The 16,881-nt window shown below is 36.9% G+C and overlaps 2 protein-coding genes across 3 annotated transcripts; both read left to right on the top strand.

The window, feature by feature from the left end:
- The first annotated feature begins 1,418 nt into the window (after positions 1-1,418).
- On the top strand, positions 1,419-6,329 carry LOC104248030 (uncharacterized). Its single transcript, XM_009804210.2, has 3 exons — positions 1,419-2,356; positions 4,364-4,474; positions 5,780-6,329. The coding sequence occupies exons 1-3, from the start codon at positions 1,580-1,582 to the stop codon at positions 5,981-5,983; spliced, it is 1,092 nt and encodes a 363-aa protein (XP_009802512.1). The 5' UTR covers positions 1,419-1,579; the 3' UTR covers positions 5,984-6,329.
- A 983-nt stretch (positions 6,330-7,312) lies between these two features.
- LOC104248031 (uncharacterized) lies at positions 7,313-16,297 on the top strand. Of its 2 annotated transcripts, XM_009804211.2 has the most exons (14): positions 7,314-7,526; positions 9,383-9,448; positions 9,524-9,572; positions 10,266-10,405; positions 10,982-11,083; positions 12,799-12,873; positions 12,997-13,100; positions 13,494-13,575; positions 14,148-14,240; positions 14,733-14,797; positions 14,948-14,960; positions 15,042-15,122; positions 15,562-15,670; positions 15,804-16,297. In XM_009804211.2, exons 1-14 carry the CDS (start codon positions 7,401-7,403, stop codon positions 15,926-15,928), a joined length of 1,230 nt encoding a protein of 409 aa, XP_009802513.1. In that variant the 5' UTR covers positions 7,314-7,400; the 3' UTR covers positions 15,929-16,297. The 2 variants fall into 2 exon arrangements, with proteins under 2 accessions (XP_009802514.1, XP_009802513.1); XM_009804212.2 differs by lacking the exon at positions 14,148-14,240 and having other exon boundaries at positions 7,313-7,526.
- The last annotated feature ends 584 nt before the right edge of the window (positions 16,298-16,881 follow it).

Below are 16,881 nucleotides of genomic sequence, written 5' to 3'. Positions count from 1 at the left end.
CCCCACTTCGCAAATACGATGGGTTTCTTCGCAAATGCGAATCTTCTCCAGCAACCTAAATTTCGCAAATGCGATGGCTGCTTTGCAATTGTCGCATTTGCGACAAAAACATCGCAAATGCGATGACACCAGTACCAGCATTCAAAAATTATGAAAAATCATTCCGAAACCAATCTAAAACTCACTCGAGCCCCCGAGGCTCCAAACCAACCATGCACCCAGGTCCAAAAGAACTCACTCGCGAGATCAAAACATCAAAATAACCTCTAAGAGTACGAATCGGATGCCAAAACGCATGAAGATCAAAGTAAATTTCAAAAACTCCTAGAATCGCAACCAAGCGTCCGAACCATATCAATCAACTCCAAATGGCGCAAAATTTTGCAGACAAGTTCTATATGAAGAAACGAACCTACTCGAGGCTTCAAATCACGCATAACAACCTCGAAACGATGAATCGCACCTCAAGTTAAATTAATAAACTTTGAAACTTCAAACTTCTACAACCGATGTCGAAACCTATCAAATGACGTCCAATTGACCTCAAATTTTGCACACAAGTCACATTTGACATTATGGACCTATTCCAACTTTCAAAATCGTAATCCGATCCCGATATCAAAAAGTTCACTCCCGGTCAAACTTCCCAAAAATCCAACTTCCGCCATTTCAAGACTAATCCGACTACGGACCTCTAAAATACAATCCGGATGCGCTTCTAAGTCTAAAATCACCCAACGGAGCTAACGAAATCGATGAAACTCTAGTCCGACGTTCAATGCTGAAAAGTCAAACTTGGTCAATTTTTCCAACTTAGAGCTTAAATCTCGAAGTTCATTCTTCCAAATCGATTCTGAATAACTTGAAAACCAACACAGACTATTTACGCAAGTCATAATACATCATGCGGAGATAATCGAGCCTTTAAACTATCGAGCGAAGTGTAGATGCTCAAAATGACCAGTCGAATCGTTACAATATTTAAGAAATAAATGAAAAAAGACGTAACAGAAAATATTTCATTTTCTTTTCAGAAATTAAAAGGCACCTCTAGAGTAGTCATTTTGCCTTTCTCTTCTCCGATTACCCCTATAAAGATTCAACAACAACAACGACCCAGTATAATCCCACAAGTGGGGTCTGGGGAGGGTAATATGTACGCAGACATTACCCCTATAAAGATTGTGGCCTCTAAATAATTTTTTGTTGTCTTAGAATTGGTGTAAAAACCAAAAGTTGGGGATTATATTAACTTATATAAAAGTTAAAGGTACTATAGTGTCTTTTGACTTTAAGAAATGGGGTGGTAATTACACATTTCACATTTCAGGCGCATAGTAAAACTCTCAGAACTATAAACATAAACTAACGTGCGCACAATGCGTAAATAAACCTCCTCGGCGCCAACTATTGAACTTATGGACAACACAATTGTAGTCACAGTAGTCAAGTAACCTGAATCTGTTTCTTTTCTCAATTGGGGTTTTTCAATAGCCATGAATTCATCAATCTTGTTAGTTAAAATCTCAAAATATCAAAAATAGCATAAATTCTTGGCCAATTCTTGAAACCCCAAATAATGTCAATCATACCCCAGAATTCATTTTATTTCAAGAACCCAAAATTTTCAACCTCATTACACCTAAAACCCTTGAAATCCCCTCTATATTTCCCTATAGAAAAACCCAATTTGCTAAAAATTAAATCTTTGCAATGCCATCAATGGAAAATTAAGGCCTTTGAGTCAGTGGGAACTGTAAAGGCTCAATCTTTAGCTGAATTTGAGTTCAAGAACCCAATATTTTCAACCCCTTTAGACTTTAAACCCTTTAAAACCCGTTTATGTTTCCCTACACAAAAACCGCATTTGCTAAAAATTGAATCTTTACAGTGTCATCAATGGAAAGTTAAGGCCTTTGAATCAGAGGGAAGTGTAAAGGAACAATCTTTAGCGGAATTTGAGTTCAATATTGATGCTTTCCTTTCGATTCTTGAGTTTCTGTGTCTGTTTTCCTCAGCTGTCGTGGCAATTGGTTATGCTGTGAATTCTTGGTTTTGGGGGTCTCAGAAGTGGTTAGGAAATAGGGTGTTAGGTGCACAGTGTGTTGTGTTGGTGGGTGGAGTGATCATTGGTTCTGTGATTAGGAGAAGACAATGGAGTAGGATTTGTACGTTTGAATTTTCCTCCAGGAGTGGGAGTGGCTCAAGAGGGGTTAATTTGGTGGAGAGGATTGAAAAATTAGAGGAAGATTTGAGGAGCTCAGCGACGCTTATTCGGGTTCTATCGAGACAGCTTGAGAAGCTGGGAATTCGATTTCGAGTTACAAGAAAGACTCTCAAAGATCCGGTTACTGAGGTAACAATGTTATTTTAAGCATATGTGATGAATAATTTTTTTTTTTTTGATAAGGATATGTGATGAATAATGTAGAGGTCAAATGTATAAGCATTGTGTTTGTGCTAGAAAGTTCTTATTCAAATGATCCGTTGGTGATTGGTTCATTGCCTTTGATTCTGATAACTTGATTTTGAACTATGTCCATGTATTCCTAGTTGATATCGATAACCGAAGTTTCAGAAGTTAGACGTTGTCACTAACTTTTGGTCTTCAATATTGCTGCATTCTTGAGGAATGTATTAAGTGCAGCATGTAAGTTGGAGTTTGGGCGGTGGATGGATAATTGGTTTTAAAAGTGGATGCTTTGGTTGCATTTATAAATGTTGAAGTGACTAATTAGGGATTTATAGAGAAATGAATCAGAAACCATACTAGTAGCTTTGAGATTAGTTGCAAAAAAAGTTTTTTCTGGAAGTAGAGAGTTGGGAACGAGAAAACTATGGTTGCAATATTTTTATCTATTATAAGTAATAAAATATGATGTAGTTGACCTCTTACTCTGAATGTCTTTTGCTCTAATCTTAGATGATATCATTACCTTATCAAGAAGATGGAAGTCCATTATCTCTCCCGCAGCGACCAAAAGTTGATCTCGTCGTATGTCTGTTTGTTTTCTTATGGAACTTACTTGTATACCATTGGTATATCTGTTTTTTTTGCGGAACGTACTTGTAAATCATCAAATTATTAGTTGAAACAACCACTTATATTAGTATGGCTCACTTATACAAAGTAGGACCAACCTCTACCTGAACACCAAAGCGGGCTTGGGAAACTTAAATCTGAGAAAATAACTGATACAGTGACTTGGCATATGCTCTAGTTATAGTGAGGATTGTGCATGTTTAAACCTCAGATGCTTTATCATGATAATGACTTACCTCATGTTTTTTCTTTCGGTAAGAGTTGCCTTATTTAAATTTTGACTGGAATGAATACAGAAGATTCACATAGCCAACCCCATCAAATGTTGGATTGAGGCATAGTTGATTGATTGATATATTCTCTAACTTTGTCCAAGAAGCTTACATGGTGTTCTTCTCTTTGAAAGACGAAAGAACCCCCACCCCCAATTGAAACCATAGAGTAGGCATATCCCTTTGAATTACGCAAGATGAACCAAGTAGAGACAACTTGTTGAGGGGTATCCCTATCTATACTCAGCTGTCATTCCTATACTATGTCACCTTGCATTTAAGAGAGAAAAGATCGCTCAGAAGGGCAAGATTAATGCTTCCCTTGATGGGTGAAGCTATGTGTGCTTTAGCGAAATTCTCCCTTTAGACAATGAGGTGCAAAGGTGCAAAATGATCTATAAAGGAGCAGTCGGTTTTTTGAAATTAAAAGAGGAAAAAGGAGGAAATATGTTGTGCCTTTTGCTATTTGAGTATTAGGACTCCTTTCCATGTACATTTCAGCATTCTCTTGTCGTCAATTTCTTCTTTTTCTTCTACTATTATGTTTCTCTACGTTTGGTTTATCTCGTTCTTATTTTTCTTTTTTAACTACTACTTTTCTTCTTCTAGTATTTTTTTTTTAGAATGTACTGTTTCTTCTTCTTTTGCTACTTCTGATTCTGATTTTCTCTCTTCTGCTCTCTTGTTTGAGTTGCTAAGGTTATTAAATATGAAATTTACTACTGCAAATTGATTCTTCTTTATGCTTGATTAATTGAAATGAAAAATCCGTACTTTTAGTAGCAAGTTGATGTTTTAAGTAAAAAATTGTAACTAATGAGTAATTGTTTTACTTTCGGTAAATTTTGCATTTCATTTTGAAAAAGTGCGAGTTTTGCTTCTCACTTTTCGCTAGAAGCCCGAGTGCCTTGTCGTTTTTTGGCGCTTTCACTTTTAACGACACTGCTCTTTGTTCCAAAATAACTTCTAAGCCATTTCCTTCAGATCCTTCCTCTGTGTGCTATATTATACTCTAGCCTTTGTGTGATTCTTTTTTCTTTCTATCCAGGCTGCAGCATTGGCCCAAAAGAACTCTGAGGCCACTCGAGCATTGGCATTGCAGGGTGAGCGTCTGGAGAAGGAGCTCGGTGAGATACAGAAGGTTCTGCTGGCAATGCAGGTAAAGTGCTGTTTAACTACTTTTCCAAGATTCACGTGGTTATTTTAAATTGCCTTAGGGACATTTTTGTTCTGGAAAAGTTTCCCTGGTAGATTAACATCTTCAAGATGATAAAAGAATGCTCACATCAGACAATCCTTTTCTTAGGTTGTGTCTAGCATACCATGTGAAGCTTAATATTTAGGTTCATTCTCCATCTCACCTTTTGGGTGATTAGTGGCTGTCAAAGGTTAAACCATTTGGACAGTGTTGACTTTCTACTTTTTCTTATGTGGAAAAGCAATTTGAAATTCAATCATGATCTATTCTACATAGTTTTGTGCACGGTGAGTCTTAGGGTAGTAGAACTCTAGAGAATCTGGGTTGGTAACTCTGGATCTTAAATGAACTGATATATGGTGAAGGCATGTCTTTGACGTAATAAACATGAAAGTGAAGAAGAAAGAGTGGATAAATTTAAGAAGTTTTATGGTTACTTCATAGATCTTCTAGACACAATCTATGCCGCTGTAGATTGCCATTGCAGGCAGACTCTCATTCCACTAAGAAAGAAAGCAGAAAAGGTTATTTCTTCATAGTTTGGCTTAAAATTTTTAACAATCCCGAGCAAAAAGAAATGAACAAGATCTGGAATAAAGTATATATTTCTAGTCTGGTATCTGCAGTTTGGTTTGAGCCGAGGGTCTATCACAAGGTAGGGATAAGATCTGCGTACGCACTACCCTCTCCAGACCCCACTTGTGGGAATATACCGGGTTTGTTGTTGTTGTTTTCTGCAGTTTGGTAGGAAAGTATTGGAATGGAGGATTTCCAACCATTGTTTGACTTGCGTTAAGGGCAATTCTGAAAAAATAAGGTTAATTCTTTCTTGATTTGGCAAGTTGACACTTTTTTGAACCGGAGGGAGTATCTTTTAGTAGCAGTAGTAACATTGGAAATGAAACGAGATTTCAGATGGATATTGGTTTATTTTTTTGTTTTCTCTTTCTTGTTCGTTTCATGTTACTTTTGTTGTTTTGCTGCTGTTGTTAGTAGTGAGGGTCCAAGCCTTAAGCATGGAGTGTTAACAACCATTATATATTCAACTGTCTTTGATAGCTTTTTGTTTGGGTGCCTAATCTAACATATGCATACTTCTGCCAAATTTGTAATGGCGTTTTGATGGCAATACAACTGCATCAGAAAAAAGTGAAGTAATGAAAATAGAGTAAAAATAGATATCTAAGCATCTATGATTTGGTTTGCGGAAGTTGTATTAGTTGTCTTTATCTGACTCCTATTTTTGTTATTTATACTCATCTACAGGAGCAGCAACACAAACAACTCGAATTAATTCTTGCAATTGGGAAAACTGGAAAGTTATTTGAGAACAAGCGAGGACCTAGTCAAGAACCAGCACAGAATACAAGTAATGTGTCTAATACAGCCGTTGATGGAGTTTCACAGTTGGAAGTGAATCGACTACAATCTTTAAAGGGACACAGAGAAACCAACAACGACAGATGCTAGTTTCTGTATACACGACGAAGGGGCATTGCATGGTTGCTGTAAGTGGGTGAAGATTGATGGATATGTGAGGAATCATACCCTTTCCCATATTGATTTCCTCCCAATTTTTGAGATCAGTGTCTCGTGGGGGAAGAGGAAAAACGAGAATTGTGAAACTTGAAATTTTCTTGTTCACGTTAATTTGACAACGAAACGTTGTGTATTAAGAAACACCATTCCATCTCATGCAATTTCTGATATGTTTTGAGGATCATTAGAAGTCAAATTTTGCTTGCAAGTACTTCACTATTTTCTTTGTTTGCAAACACATTGTGATAAATGGAAATGTCTGTTTATATTTCTGGAAGTGCAATATGAGATTCGAAAAGGGCACAAATTGTTGCCGCAAGATTGGACTTGTAGGAACTTGTAATGATACTTATATATGGTCTGCTTCTTTCTCGCTGTTGAAGACATAATTAAATAATTAAAAGTACGTTCTCTCTAAAAAAATTAAGTTGTTAGATGAAATGGTCACACTTCATGATATTAAAGTAGGAAGAGGTCCAGTGGGTTAGAGTTTTACTGCCATCTATTATCAAAAAAAGATTTTTCATATGTTTGGCTTATAAAAAAGAAACAAGCTTGCACGTGAGGGGTGTGTTGAAGACAAACATATTAAATAATTAAAAGGGTGCTCTCTCAAGAAGTTTAGTTTTTCGATGGGATGATCACACGCTTCGACATTCGCCTTTGATTTCAGTAGCTTTAGCGAAATAGGCTTACAATTTTCCTACTAAAGGCAAATATAAAGTACTACTATGTTTTTACAGAAAACTTGGTAACTATTTTGCTAGCTTGATTATATGAGATCCTTTTCTAATCACCAGAAGAATAGAAGTTATGAATACATGATTCTTAGTTTAACTGAAAGATACTACATTAGTATAATTTAGGTGTTTTCTATAAGCGAGGCTTGATAACAAAACAGCGGATATTGCATAATAAGGTTGGAAGACTTGCGTGGTACCAATTGCTGGTGGGAGGTAACAGTATCCCGTGGAATTAATCGAGGTGCGCGCAAGCTGATCCGAACACCATAATTATACCCAAAAAAAAGAAAAAAAAGAATAAGGGTGGAGATTGTTTGTCGAGGTGCATGCAAGCTGGTCCGGACACCATAATTATACCCAAAAAATAAAGAAGAAAAAAAAGAATAAGGTTGGAGATTGTTTTTCGAACCAAACTTATAGAGACCTCTAAACTCCCTATGTGAAAAACAGAGTAGCCATTGACCATTGTGAGGGACTTAGAAATGGCTATACGGCGTCGTATTACTGTGGTATATAATATTTTCTTATTGTCACTTGATCAAATACACTGAAACTGGAAGGCTAAAGAAGAAAAGGAGAACAGAAGGTTAAGCAACCCCCCAAAAATGGAAGGACTAAGGAAGCTAGAAAATGTACAGAAAATTATACAAATAATGCAATCTCATGGAATTATTAGCAACACCCAAAATGCAACTTCTCTTCGTTTTCTTGCTGACCTAACACTTCTTTTGGTAACTCCCTTAATTCTTAACTTACTCTTTTAGTGTTCAATCTTTCATATTCTATATATTCTTGACAATTGAGACAAACAACAACGTTGGGTTTTCTTGCATAATAGTAAACATTAGTAACTGTAAAATATTTGAAGCTGTAAAGTGAATAGTGATAAAAAAAAATAGGATCTTTGATGTGGGGTTTGGTTGTTATGTTGAAATTTTGAACTCAATTATCTTCCTTTTTATACCCCTTTTAGTTTTAAGTGAACCTTTTATAGTTAATTATATGGCTTAGTTCCTATGTTTCATAGAAGAAGAGAGATGAGGTTATGGGTTCATTTTAGCTGGACGTGAGGTAGCTGAATATATGCCAGTGGCGGACCCAGGATTTTGTGCAAGCGGGTTCAGTCGGAGAAGTCCATAACTAACATAAGCGGTATAAGCCGTATAAGCGGATTCAAAAATAATTTCTATACAAATTTACCTTACTTTAGCCATAATTTATACATATACACAATATTATTTTTTGACGAACCGGGTTTAATTGAACCCACTTCTCACCACTTGGGTCCGCCCCTGATATATGCTACATTCTTCCACCAAATGTGGAATTTGGTATCTTTTTATTTTTATTTTAAATAACCATGGTATCCGAGCCAGCTTGGGCCCTCCTCGGCTAATTACGTGCTACGTCCTCTTACCAGCTGTAAGGCCCCATAAAAGTTCGCCGAGGATTTAAGGTTCTATAGTACCAAAATCAGGCTAATGTGTTCAGAAGCAAGCCGCGGTACGGATTTGTGGAATGTGCAATGCATCGTGAAGTAGGTAGGAGAATTAGCAAAAAGTCGATTATGCGAACCGCGGATCAGTTCCGCTGACCGCAGAACCATCGCGAATCCATGTTGCTACTTTTGGATTTCTGTTCTATTTTAGGTATAGTTGGGGCCTTGTCACCGGCACTTTTTTATTGTATTTCATTACACCTTAGAGGCTCCGTAAACAGTGTGGGTGATGTTATGTACGAAAATGTGTTATTTCTTTCATGGTCTATTATGAAAATTATGCATGGCTTGTGACCAAATTTTACTCTATAAATTTTGAAATGTTTTCTAATTAATGGAAGGCAACTATTTGAAAAGAATGGTTCATTTTGATCCTCTAAATCATGCATGGGAACTCATGGGAAGGATATGGAACAAAGGCTTGCTTGACCACCGTAAGGATGTTTGAGCGCCCGTCCCGCTCCCCAAGGTCGGGGTGTGATACCAGCACCGGTGCGGGGTAACTTCGTCCACCAAGACTTGAACAAATGAGAAGAAATCACCTAGTATTTTTGCTTCTGCTTGGATTTGAACCTAAGACATCATGGTTCTCAACCCATTTCATTGACCACTAGGTCACACCCTTGAGTACAAAATGTGGAACTTGTCATCTATCATTGATTATTACTGACCTTGTAACTATGTACAAGAAGAGCAGATACTTTTCATCCACTGTTTGTACATTACCGAATATTTATGGAGCAAGGATAATGGACTCATGCTCTAACCAAGTCAACATATAGAGAATAGAGCTAATTACCTAGTGTGTTAGCTACACAAAGACTAGGAAGGTGTTACATCCACCCTGTAAGCCTAATGAAGGCTTAAACAATGAGCCACCTTCATCCCAGTGCCTTCAGATACATTTCGGTGCTGATCATTGGCAGTACATTCTATTGCTTGTTTTTTCTCTTTTCTTTTATCCCTTGTGCTCCTCTTAAGTTGGCGGAGTGGCGTTGGTTGGTGAATTTCTCTTTGTTACCTATATAGATATTGCTACATTAGCATATTTTCTGGTCACTTTCTAACCTCAAACGTATTCCAATGAAGGTTTCGCCATGCCATGAGCTTGACGTTGATGCCAAGTGCCAATTGATTATTGACCATGTGCCGAAGGTTTGCATTAGCTTTTAGATACTCTTTCAATTTTGTGAGAAGATGCAATGATCATACATATTGTTTCTTTGGCAGTTTTCACATGTGTTCTTTGAGGAAACAATGCAGTGCATAAGTGAGCAAGGTGTGTTGTACAGCAAATCTGACATGAGTTGTGCATTTTCCTTTGTGATTTTATTCCATTTATTTATGGTAATTGATTGTTCCTTAGTATTTAGATAACACTTGGTACTAACTAGATTCTAAAGATAGCTTATCCAAATAAAGCTAAGAGATAAAGAGTCCAAAATATCCAAAAAATTCCCTGCTTACTTACTTGATGATGTTTACTAATGGAAATGCGTTGTGTTTTTTATGGACTTTTCTTGTTGTCCAACAGGAAGCATAACCAGTTCAAATATGGGATAAGTTGGTTATTCTTTCTGTTAGTAATTGCTAGGTGCTACTAGTATCCGTCGATCTTTGACTTTACTTACATTTGTACCTATTGCTCGATTGCTCGTCTTATTTCTCAAAACTAGGTCTTTGTTCTACAGAAGCATGAGGTTTCTACCTTGATTGTTCAGATAAAACCTACGTCAGTGACTCATTAATGCAATGAGCACAAATGCAAAAAAGTTGTAGGGTTGTGGGGTGGACACGAAATCTTTATTCTACAATCTGAATGGACCGAAATACCACAAGTTTGCTTTATCAGCTGAAGACATTTATTTAGTACTAAAATTATATGAGATGTGCTAGTTCCCTCATATCCATGTGAGAAGGTTTTATCTATTTTTCTATAATTAGCTTGGTTTCACCATAAATTTTCTTGCAGGTGTTGAACAAATGGTAAATACCGGTCCACTTGATTGTGATGATAAGACTATACCTGCTCCATCTCAAAAGGGCTTCAAGGATACGGCAATGATTGAGCTTGACGCTATGGGACGAGCTAATTCTACATTAGAAGATTTTGTGAGTACTGAATTCCCTTGTGGATCTTAAAGATTGCTATTTGTCGTATCATTTTTGGTCCGTGGACCTTTTTCTGCGCATAGTTGGCAAATAAACAAAATATGCTGAAGATAAAATTAGCGGTTGACCATAGGGATCTGATGTCTTGTTTGTGTAATTGGGAAATTTACTCTCTGTCTGATCTTATATACTTCTTCAACCTATAGAAGGAGAAGAAATTCCTTTCTACTTTTATGGTATTGCTAATTATCAAGAACATTTTTAAGTTCTTATAAAATAAAATAAAAAGAACTGAGAATGGTGTAATGTTCTTAACCTTTATACTTCCCAGTTTTCACTCTTGAGTCGAGAGTTATCTGAAGTTAAACTTTTGTGTTTCTGTTTTCTCAAAGAGCTATTGTTAATGACTTAATTCATTCCATTATCGGAACATTGCATATACGTTGACATGCAAGTCATGGATATTTCTCTCTAACACCATGCATCAAGTTCAATGTTAGCCGACTTAATTTTCTGTTTTATATTGGTTTTAGGGACTTGTAGAAATAATAAGCTGATGCTGGTTTGGTGTGCCAGTGCAGGTCTTATTTTATGTTTCACAAAATGGATCCTCACCAGCCGCAGTCTATATTCAAATACCTACCAATACTTTCATTCACTGAAAGTTACATTTATCAGGTAAAAATGCTTATAAACTGCTAGTCATTTTGGTTTCAAGCATTCCTGTGAAAACTAGCACGTTACACATCACCGTACAACAACAACAAACCTAGTAGTTTCCCACAAGTGGGGTCTGGGGAGGGTAAGATGTACGCAGCCTTACCCCTATCATTACCGCACCTAATTGGAGCTTACCCTTTGAGCTCATGTGTGATGCGAGCGATGCTGCGGTTGGGGCGGTTTCCAGTAGACCCTCGGCTAGAGAACAACTGAAAAAGAAAAGGTAATTGCAACAAGTAGGAATAACAGCAAGATGAAATATGATTGAATCCAAGAATGCAGTCAAACTCTAGGTAGTAATAGCCCTCTATGAATAAAAGATACTCCATTCCAACTTATGTGAACTTGTTTGACTGGGCACGGAGTTTAAGAAAAAATGAAGACTTTTAGAATTTGTGGTCCTAAATAAGTCAAAAAGGGGTCCAGAGTATTTGTGTGGTTATAAATGCTTCTCATTAAGGGTAGAGTTGAAAGTTTAAGCTAAATTGTTTCCAAATTTAGAAAGGGGTCATTCTTTTTTGAGCGGACCAAAAAGGAACATAAACTGGAACAGGGGGAGTATCATACTAACACTAATGCTAGCGAACTGAGTAAGACAAAGAGAAGCGCTCGACTACTTACAAACCTTCTACCCTAATCTTTGACCTCCACACCCTCCTGTCTAGGGCTATGTCCTCAGTCAGCTCCAGCTGCACCATGTCCCGCCTAATAAGCTCTCCCCAAGACTTCTTAGGCCTACCTCTACCCCTCCTGCTATCCACCGAGGCTAACTGTTCGCACCTTCTTACTGGGGCTTCTATACTTCTCCTCTTAACATGCCCGAACCATCTCAACCTCGCCTCCCGCATCTAATCCTCCACAGAGGCCACTCCCACCTTTTCCCGAATAACTTCATAATCTTATCCAACCGGGTATGCCCACACATCCACCTCAACATCCTCATCTCAGTTGCTTTTAGCTTCTGGGTATGAGAGTTCTTGACCGGCCAACACTCTGCTCCATACAACATAGTCGGTCTAACTACAACCTTGTAGAACTTACCTTTAAGTCTCAGCGGCACATTCTTATCACACAAGACACCAGAAGCGAGCCTCCACTTCATCCATCCTGCTCCGATACGATGCGTGACGTCTTCATCAATTTCCCCGTTACCTTGTATTATAGATCCAAGATACTTGAAACTACGTCTCTTGAGGATGACTTGTGTATCAAGCCTCACCTCCATATACCCTTCTTGGGTACCGTTGCTGAACTTGCACTCCATGTATTCCGTCTTGGTCCTGTTCAACTTGAAACCCCTAGACTCTAGGGTCTGCCTCGAAACCTCCAGCCTCTAGTTAATACCACCCCGCGTCTCGTCAATTAAAATTATCTCATCAGCAAATAACATACACCATGGCACCTCACCTTGAATGTGTCTCGTCAATGCGTCCATTGCCAAGGAAAATAGGAATGGACTAAGAGCTGATCCCTGAACCGTATTTTGTTAAAATACTTGTTGATCTACAAGTGTTACTTTTTCCGCTGCTTCACTCCCTTTTTGCCCTTTGTTTGCTTGGTTTGTATTGAAGAACTCTACTAGGGTAACGATTTATTTGCTTATCTTCCCCTTGGATGGCTAAGAAGGTAAACAAACCCAACCTCTTCTTAATTCGTATATTTTCTTGGTACAGTTGGATAATTTAAATGAGAAGCTGCTGCAGCCATCAGTTGGGAAGGATCAATCATCGTATCGTGGATACAGTGTGGTAATACTACAGACATTAGAAGGATTCTCATTAGTAATAATTAAGGAGCATTTTGGTCATTACTTGCTTATAACTGAAAATAAATTACCAATTGCCTGTTTTTGTGTGTTATATTAAGTGCAGGAAACAAAAGAAGACTGGGATCTTACATCTGTGAGAATGATGACCAATGATCCGTTTAGACCACTTTGTAATGTACTTGAGCATCATGGGCTTTTGACAGACAGGTCTAACTTCTTACCTATTTATATTTGTTTTCCTTTTCATCCTTTTCCACTCTGTTTGTGAGAGAAGGAATGGTAGAGAAGAGTTTTCTATGGTGCTGAAAATTATTTTTCGCTCCAAACCATGCTTGAATTTTATTTTCTCCATTTAATTAGAACTTTTTTGTGTACTTCACTTTCTTTGAGGGCGGATTCTTTGTCCACAAGACATCTTTTTCTCTCTTTTCCTTTTTATTTTTGTCCTTGTTTCCGGTAGATTTTCTCTGAAGTTTGACTTTTGCTTTTGTGCTAAAGGTAGTCTCCACAAACTACTCTATAGATACTTTACTGGTCAACTTTCCATGGTGCGGGTGATTCTTAAGCTGTGACCTTTAAGTGCTTATTCACTTTGTCTAGGATAAGAGAAGAAATGAAGAGTGGAGTAGAATATTGGTCTCTGGAAAGAAAGCTATGTCATCCACTTGGGAGTAAACACGAGGTATTGATTCATTATGTTGAACAGGTCGAGCAAATTCTCACAAGTTGTCTTAACTACCATCACTTCCTGATTAACATTTATTATGGGACAGTCTTCTTGAACTTAATTACACCAATGTGCTGACCTCTTGGAGTCACTAAGTTGTGGTCTATTCATTACTTGATTTATGGTGTCAAAGGAGTCCTTAAAATGAAGCACATACAATATACAAACTCACGTGCTGGATCGGTGTTGTATAAAATACTTGACGCATTCTAGCATAATGTCGGCAAAGTTCGCTCTACGATTCTATATGACCTGAGGCTGGCAATTTTATGGGATAGGTATTGTTTAGATAAATGGATTAGGAAATGAAGTCACTATCTTTTCACGTGTGGGGAAGTTTATAAAATCAGTTTCAGCTAAACTTATAATTTGAAACTGAACTTTATTAGTGCCTGAAAGGCTGAAACATATGTATATTTCATTTCTGTGTCAGAAGATTAGCGATGACTTAAAAATGCTTTCCTTTAACTGCGACTCCTTTCCTCTCTGAGCTCCTATTATATTTTAATCGATCATTCTATGAACAGATTTCAGTTGAAGATGTCATTAGGGCAATTCATCTGAAGTCCTTTGATTATCGAGTGCTGAATCTTCTGTTGTATCAACTGAGAGGTGTAAAGGTATAATTAGGAAGTATTACTCATTGAATTTTTTCATATTTCTTTCGACTATGCTATTTTTTTTGTGCCTTTTACTTTGAAATGTATTTCAGTACAATATTCTTTTCTTCTGTTGTAAAAACTTCTTCATAAATGAAAGTATACGAGAAGTCGGGAAGTGCAAAAAATGTTTATAATTTACCATTTGCATATCGTACCATTGGGCTTGAGATGTCAGTGTAATATTGATCCACATATGTCGATTATGTCAAGAGGGACACAAAAGTTACCACTTGTGAAGTTGATTTATACGTATTATTCCCAGTAGTTTCTTAAGGAGCAGTGCAGTATAGCATCAACTTTTTATGTCATGATTTGTGAAGTTGAATTCATACATATAATTTCCCAACATAATTTTCTCAAGGATTATGGACACAAGACATTTAACCGTGTGGTTTAATCAATTTATAATGTGATTTTGCATTCATTTGTTTCTTTGAAATTGTACTGCAGGTCGATGATATGCATATGGAATTTTTGTCAATATCAGAGTTCCTTGTGGAGGTATCTGATGACCTGTAAGTATTTGGTGAATTATGTTAATTACCTTTATTCTGGCGGAGAAAAGTTTGTGTGGTTCCCAACTAATACGGGATTTGTTGATTTTTTTTATGCCTTTGGTACGATTAATCTTGATGATCTTACTTATGAATGGATGAATGGACCAGGTTTGACTATGAGGTGAATCATTTGATTTCGATGATGTTTACCTGTTGAGGCATTCGTGCAGAAAGATTAATTATTCTTTTTTCCTTTCGGTAGGATGATGTGTTAGAGAATAACTTCAATATTCTGCGCATGTTCAACAGAATTTATGGGGCTTCTGCAGCACCAGCTATGCTGGTAAGATTACAGATTTATCGTCTTTGCTTCGATTAAATCTCTAAAACGAAGCTTGTGAAGCGTTTGGAAGAGTCCAAAGAGTTTTGACCAATAAAGTTTTAAGTGTCAACTAAACTCGAAAACATTCCCGGGGATGATAAATGTTTTAAAAGTTATCATGCTACCTGTGATTTATATATATATATATATATATATATATATATATATATATAAAGTGCTTCCTATATTATATTTTCTTGCAAAAGAGTGTCTTAAAGATGATAAAATGATTGAACCTCAGTAAGTGTTAGCCTTTGCAAACTCAGGTTGAATCCATTTCTAGTTATCAACTAGGCGCGGTGAAATAAGTTTTCGACAAAATATATTATGAGAAGCACTTGAAAGAAAAATTACTTGGTATTGTTTTCTTGATTTGGAAGCTAACTAAAGTGAATTCCAGGCAAAAATTATAACTGAAGCTGAAGAGAAGTATGATAGTCTATTGAAAGCTCTTGATCCGGAGCTCTCTCTGAACTATCAGAAAAGATGCGAAGAAGCTACTAAAGAAGGTAATTTTTCATTTTTTTTTTTATAACGAGTCCTTCAACTATTTGGCCCTTCAGCTCGTTTCTTTATTATCAGGTTTTTGAATCTATTCTTTAAGTGTTTCCAAAATTTAACCATCTTCCTTTTGATTGTTAGGTGGGAAGACGTCAGGTCCATCTCTTGGAACGTGGACTATACCTCCTATTATCGAAGATGAGGATCTGTATCGATCCGATGTCTTGAATTCAAAGCCATCTACCATACCAGAGTGGACTACCTAAGTGAAAATACTGGATCCAGAATTTAGACATGCGATCAATTCTCTTTCAAGAGCTTTGACAACACATCTTATTTCTTTTCACTCCTAGTTTGCTATTGAGATGAGTCAAGGCCAAGTAACCAGGAACTAGCTAAATGTTAACTGAAACAATAGAAGGCTGCAAATATCAAAAGTTATTCCTTTGGAGGTCATCATTTAATCCTTCACATCCTCATGTACCATCATAAAAGGTACTAACTGATATTCAAGATTGCTACATTATGTTCTAAAACAATGTATTAAAAAAAGCGAGAAAAGATCGCTACTTCATGTTCTAAAATTAGAGATTGTAATTTAAAGATTTTCGCTTAAAGGGTTTTTGTTCCTTACATCCTCTTGTGACTGGTGTTACAATTTGCATTGGTGTATTATTTATTTATTTCATGACCCTCGATAGGAAAGGGAAGGGTGGAGGTCTAGAATTAGAATGGAAGGTTACAAGTAGTCGTTAGCGTCTCTTAGTCTTACCAGTAGTACTAGTACTATTTTTGTATTTCTTATTCCTAGTTCTTTATTATTACTTGTTATGCCATTTGCTCCTATTACATTTTTGTTACTTTATTTTCACTGTTCCTTGAGTCGGGGTCTACTAAAAACAACCTCTCTACCTTCACAAGTTAGGGGTAAGGTCTGCGAACACATTACCCTCCCCGGACTCCACCTGTGAGATTGCACTGGTTTTGTTGTTTTTGTTGTTGTATTATTTATTTATTTGAATTTGGGAACAAAGAATAATAGCATCCTCTGATCTGGTGCTTGTATGAAAGAGAGGACATTACACATGTGAGTGAAGGTGTAAAATTATGTTTGTATGCTAAATATTCTTCATGATCTGACATGAATTGGCATTTATCCAGAAAGCATCTTCAGACTTCAGCTTCTGCTATACTGCAATAGCCAAGAAGAAAAACCAAA

This window comes from Nicotiana sylvestris, chromosome 5 (assembly GCF_000393655.2).
Source record: "Nicotiana sylvestris chromosome 5, ASM39365v2, whole genome shotgun sequence".
NCBI lineage: Eukaryota > Viridiplantae > Streptophyta > Magnoliopsida > Solanales > Solanaceae > Nicotiana > Nicotiana sylvestris.
Note: the sequence above shows the minus strand (reverse complement) of the source record. Positions and strands in the feature narration are given on the sequence as shown.

Coding starts and splice junctions, on each gene's coding strand:
- LOC104248030 (XM_009804210.2), top strand. CDS start 1,580: ATGTCAATCATACCCCAGAATTCATTTTATTTCAAGAACCCAAAATTT. Junction 2,357..4,363: donor TCAAAGATCCGGTTACTGAG/GTAACAATGTTA, acceptor CTTTCTATCCAG/GCTGCAGCATTGGCCCAAAA. Junction 4,475..5,779: donor AGGTTCTGCTGGCAATGCAG/GTAAAGTGCTGT, acceptor ACTCATCTACAG/GAGCAGCAACACAAACAACT.
- LOC104248031 (XM_009804211.2), top strand. CDS start 7,401: ATGGAAGGACTAAGGAAGCTAGAAAATGTACAGAAAATTATACAAATA. Junction 11,084..12,798: donor CTGAAAGTTACATTTATCAG/GTAAAAATGCTT, acceptor TTCTTGGTACAG/TTGGATAATTTAAATGAGAA. Junction 13,101..13,493: donor CATGGGCTTTTGACAGACAG/GTCTAACTTCTT, acceptor CACTTTGTCTAG/GATAAGAGAAGAAATGAAGA.